The 6,000-nt window shown below is 38.1% G+C and overlaps 1 protein-coding gene across 1 annotated transcript in view; it reads left to right on the forward strand.

Moving 5' to 3' along the window:
• csgalnact1a (chondroitin sulfate N-acetylgalactosaminyltransferase 1a) overlaps positions 1–6,000 on the forward strand; it is a 54,747-nt gene that overhangs the window by 25,061 nt on the left and 23,686 nt on the right. Inside the window, exon 3 of the mRNA XM_016557586.1 lies at positions 3,969–4,185. Within this exon, the coding sequence (XP_016413072.1) occupies positions 3,969–4,185 (217 nt within the window). The remainder of the gene's footprint in view (positions 1–3,968; positions 4,186–6,000) is intronic.

A 6,000-nucleotide genomic window follows, 5' to 3' on the forward strand; every position in this document is an offset into this window, starting at 1 on the left:
AGGGGCGTAACATTTCCGTCACATGCTTGAGGTATTCGGCCAATCACAACGCTCTGGATAGCTGGCCAATCAGAGCACACCTCGCTTTTTCAGGCTTAGAGGAGAAACAATAATGTACAGTATGTGGAAAATAATGTGTTTTTTTAACCTTAAACCGCATAAATACATTTCATTACACCAAATACACAAAATAATGTTCTTTTTAGCAGCATTATATGACCCCTTTAATAATTTCATTATCAAAAAGACATGAAAACAATTATGACTAATAATCACAATTATATATATATATTTTTTAAATAATCGTAATTATCGGTTTAACCATTATTGTGCAGCCCTAACCAAGATGTTAAAAAGATCTCCTGTGACAGGTTTTATTCCATCAGTTACTAGTTCTACTTCACTCTTAATGCCAACATTTGGTTTTATGTGATGCTTATAAATGATGAATTTTAATATATTGTAATAGGAAAGAAAAATAACAAATTGTATCTCATTTAAATCTCTATTTCTTAGACAATGAAGAGAAGATTAAATTAGCCACAGTGGGTATCATTTGATAAGCATTTGTATGTACAAATTAGTGTGTGAAATGTTATTACGAATGCAAAAATCACAAACTCTGGGTGGCCTTATAATCATGTTGATGAAATTTTATACCTATGTCATCTTACATATATTTCATCATACAGTAAAGGAGTAAGCTGTGTTGTAGCTTGAGCTGCGAGATGTCCCTATATAACAAATGCAGATTTTGGTGCATGGGCTCTCAGGCAAAAGCCTGACGTTAGAGAAAGTTGTATGTTTGCTGAGAGTGTTGAAAGATTGCCTAGAAAGCCCTGGAGATCTCCTATATGGAGATGGTTTGGGTTTGTTTTATGCAAATGACTAACCTCAAGCACACAGTCACTCATTTGGGAAACTCCAGATTCATTAACATTAGAATGAGGTTAATAGCAAATTCATGTGCATACACGTGTTATGAATTAGGTTGTAAATATTCATGAGAAACATACAAATATGAAAAAATCCACTCAATTATTAGTGGAAGTGGATAAAACCCACTTTTTCTTTCAGGACCCAACAATGTTTTACACTCTCCTCAAATTTGCCAAGAAACCAAAGTTTGCAATCAAAAGTCAGAGATCTGAAATTAAACTCAATCATTTCTCATCAAAATGTCTGAGCCCAAATGAGTTGAGCTGTAATGTTCACATTAATTTGATCACTTTTTAACTCTTATTGTGTGTCAACTGTTGTCTCATTTGTGTCTATATGGGCCATTCTACAGAACTGGTGCAAACTGCTGTCCCACAACGAAAAAGCATTCAAGAATTCAAATGTTAAATGTTTCCTAAGATCCTTCTATTATCTATTGAAACCCTAATATTTAAAATATCAGTAACCTTAATGGGCCTATATATAAAATGATCATTTTATTGGGTACTTTCAATTGGAAGGTGGCTGTCCTGAACCCAAAACCATACATTTCAACTTATGAAAACAATATTGAAAAGTTCAAAAAAAATATTTATTTTATATTTTCTTTGTAAATCAAGTAACTTTATGTAAAAAAATGTATCCCGCATTTTCATGTCACTACCGAAACAGTGTATGTTTTAGTCCATTGACTGAGACTGATTTTAACTAAACCCATAAATCTATGATCAGGAAATATTCCTGTGTCCCCCTCTCTCATAGCTACAAGGTGTGATTAGATACTGTAGGTCCCGTCATTTTGAGGTAAATGTGTTCAAAAGTCTGAAAATCTGTGTGTAACTTTAAGGAACGTCACTACCGAATGCCTTTTTTCTACAATTAAGCACACTTTTTTGGGAGTTATTCCATAACATTTAGTTTTTATATGTGTACCACTGTTCAGAACTGTGCTAGCTAACCATGTGCTGATTAACATCTTTGAGCTAGGTTCAAAAGTATCTAAAATTGTCATTACCGAAACATGTCATCATTGTTTCGGTAGTGACAAATAGGAACGCATAATCCTTTATTTGGGGGAAATAAACAAAATTTTGTCTATATGGGCCATTCTACAGAACTGGTGCAAACTGCTGTCCCACAACGAAAAAGCATTCAAGAATTCAAATGTTAAATGTTTCCTAAGATCCTTCTATTATCTATTGAAAGCATTATGAAAACAATATTGAAAAGTTCAAAACAAATATTTATTTTATATTTTCTTTGTAAATCAAGTAACTTTATGTAAAAAAATGTATCCCGCATTTTCATGTCACTACCGAAACAGTGTATGTTTTAGTCCATTGACTGAGACTGATTTTAACTAAACCCATAAATCTATGATCAGGAAATATTCCTGTGTCCCCCTCTCTCATAGCTACAAGGTGTGATTAGATACTGTAGGTCCCGTCATTTTGAGGTAAATGTGTTCAAAAGTCTGAAAATCTGTGTGTAACTTTAAGGAACGTCACTACCGAATGCCTTTTTTCTACAATTAAGCACACTTTTTTGGGAGTTATTCCATAACATTTAGTTTTTATATGTGTACCACTGTTCAGAACTGTGCTAGCTAACCATGTGCTGATTAACATCTTTGAGCTAGGTTCAAAAGTATCTAAAATTGTCATTACCGAAACATGTCATCATTGTTTCGGTAGTGACAAATAGGAACGCATAATCCTTTATTTGGGGGAAATAAACAAAATTTTAGTACAGTTATGCAATTTTTTTGTGTTTTAGTAGTGTTTTAGTAGTGTTTTAGTATGTGAGTTAAAATTCTGTAATGTGATGTGGTCACTACCAAAACATTTCTGTCACTACCGAAAATGTCCAGTCACGACCGAAACATGGGATGTTTTGTCAAAAATAAAGTATATTGAATTATCAACTAAGATGTTATGATAGTGTTTGGTCCGATGCAAATTCAAACTAATTAATCCTTAACTTTGAAATCTGTATGATCAACTTTATGCCTTTTACAAAGAAAACTGGATTCAAAATACAACAAATCTTATAAATCACACTTTAAATATTGTTAAAATTGTAATTGTTATCGATTTACCTTTAATAAAATAGCAAAAAATATATTTACAAGGTAGATGTAAACAAAATCTTAATAGGTCAATATAACCCTTCACATTAAATTATATATTACTGTGTTTCGGTAGTGACAAATTTGGGGAGAGGGGGAGAGATTTTCAGAAACTTTCTGAAAATACAATATGAGAATTAACGTCACAATTACTAGAAATGTGTACCTTGGATATTATACAATTTGCATATGTAACGGAGGCCAGCGAGTAGGTGCTGTGCTGTGCAAGGTGTCCTTGTTAGTGCGTCCGTCTCCCATGCCGGAGACCCACTCGAAACAAGAACGAGGTGTGGCGGTGAGGCCTCGGGAGAGAGGGGTTACATTGGTGCCGTGACCCGGATGGGAGTGAGGTTTAGCGGGGTGAGTGTAACGGAGGCCAGCGAGTAGGTGCTCTGCAGGTAAACGCTAGAGGCTGCAGTCTTTAGCCTCCTTGTTAGTGCATCCGCCTCCCATGCCGGAGTCCCAGGTTCGAGACCCACTCGGAACGAGGTGTGGCGGTGAGGACCCGGGAGAGAGGGGTTACACATACATACAAAATTTGTGGGAAAATGCACTTTGTTCAAGATGTTTCCAACTCTGACTTTGCACCAATTCTGTAGAATGGCCAATATACAAGATCTTTGACAGTATCTGAAGTCAAAAGTTGATACAAACATAACTGAGAACCCCACGTCTCATGAACCACTGAGCAATAAAACGTTCCTTTCCTCTGGAGATCTGACAGGCTTTTGAATGTCTGCATTCGTAGTCTAGGTGTCTTCCTTCACACTTGTGTCTTTGTAAGTTTGTGTGTTTATCTTTGTAGTATTTGTCCTTGAGCTTTAGATTTAGAAATTTTTGTGGGTGTTTGGAGAAATGGTTTCTTTTCTTCACTGTTCTCAATGTCTTCTCATCACGGCAGGCATAGCGCGCACTGAGAAGGACAAGGGCACGCTGTACGAGCTGACCTTCCGTGGAGAGCAGAAGCAGGAGTTTCGCAGGCTGCTTCTCTTCCGCCCCTTCGGCCCCCTCATGAAAGTGAAAAGTGAGCTGGTGGAGACGGCCAACATGCCCATTAACATTGTGCTGCCTCTGTCCCAGAGAGCCGACAAATTCAAACAGTTCATGCACAACTTCAGGTGACTCCACTGTCATTCTCTCCTTCTCTGTTATTATCTGTTGTTTATCGTTCTCCGCACCTGTATTTTCTTTCTTTTTCAGAATTCTTGCAGTCTATCTTCCCGGCACTTTCCATAAATAAGGCACACTTTGGTATCCAGTAGTTTTAAAACATTCAAGGCACAGATTGCACATTGTGAGAAGAACCAATAGATATGTTTCATAAGCTATTACATATTATTTTTGACTACTGTTATTGACTGGTATTGAGTTTTACATTAAGTTCAGAGTTTGCCACAAACACAGAGTAGACACAAACACAGCGTTTAGTTTTTTCATGTGCTTTTGTGGCTCAGTCATAATAGAAATGGTCCAAGTTATGAAATATGTTATGAAAATATCAGTATTGGGTATTATAATATATTGGATATTACAGTATTTGCCCATCAAAAGCCTGCATTTATTTGATCAAAAAATACAGTAAAAACAATAATATTGTGAAATATTATTGTAATTTAAAATGACTGTTCTCTTTTAATATATTTCAAAATGTAATTTATTCCTGCAATGATAAAGCAGCTATTATTCTAGTCATCAGTGTCAATTAAAATCATATAGCAATTGTCGTCTTTGTTTGTTGAATTTATATTTAGTTCATTTTCATACAGAGTTTGCATTTTGCATGAATACCTGTTACCACATGATGTACCTCATTACAAAAATTGTAAAACATTTAAAACACTCTAAAAGTAACATTTTGGATTCTTTCTACAACATGACTAGAAGTAAATAATTTTATTCCATTTTCTCAAATTTTACACAAACACCATAGTGTTAAGAATGACAGAAGAAATGTTTTATTTTATTTTATTTTATTGTATTTAAAATACAGAGACTAGTTTTTCCCTACTGAGTTTATGGTATTGTCAGGTTTGTGTTGTGTTTTGTTCCCCATGTGCTCCCTGTGTCCCAGTGTTTATGCCCATATTTGGTTAGTTTCCTGTTCCTGTCCTGATTATGTTGATTTAATCCCAGGTGTTCCCAGTTTGTTTTCATTGTTCCCAGGTGTGTCTCGTCATCGTCTTGTCATGTGTTTAAATAGTGTTCCCTGTCTTTAGTTCAGTGTCCGGTATTGTTCATGTCTACATGTATAGCGTGAGTGTTCCGTGTTCCTTTGTGTTAATTAAACCCATTTGGATTGATGTACTCCTCGTCTCTCTCCGTTCCTTGCTCCTCACTCCGCTCAGCAGTGCACTCGTGACAGAATACCGGACCTAAAACAGAAAAGTAAGCGCCGCCCCTCTCCTGTGTTTTTGTTTTTGTTCTATACTTTTCGTTGCTCCCCACTTACATGGAGGAACGAGCTTTATTCATCGCCATGGCTCAGGCGAGCCCCGACCCGATCGTCTTTGCAAGGGCGTTCGTGCCGCTCGCCCTCGCCAGCTCCCTCGAGGGGGAAACCCTCGTGATGCAGTTCCGGCTCGGGATGACTTTCCATCAGCCCACGGAGCTCCCAGACACCGCCAACCTCGACTGGAAGGAGACAGTCATCCGGTGTCTAGAGAGTCTCTCTCCGATCCCGATTCGGAACCCCTCCACCGGCCGATCCCGAGTCAAGGCAGCCGGCCATTCCCGAGTCAAGGCAGCCGGCCGCTCCTGTGGCAAGTCCGCCGGCGGTTCCTCAGTCTAGCCTGCCAGCCCCAGAGCTCGCTCCAGTGTCGGCTCCAGCCCCAGAGCTCGCTCCAGTGCCCGCTCCTCGAAAGTGCCTTGCTGTGCCTGCTCCTCCCGAGCACCCTCCAGTGCCAGCACCTCGAAAGCGCTTTGCTGTGCCTGCT

This window comes from Sinocyclocheilus rhinocerous, unplaced genomic scaffold (assembly GCF_001515625.1).
Source record: "Sinocyclocheilus rhinocerous isolate Xijiao unplaced genomic scaffold, SAMN03320098_v1.1 scaffold287, whole genome shotgun sequence".
NCBI classification, from domain to species: domain Eukaryota; kingdom Metazoa; phylum Chordata; class Actinopteri; order Cypriniformes; family Cyprinidae; genus Sinocyclocheilus; species Sinocyclocheilus rhinocerous.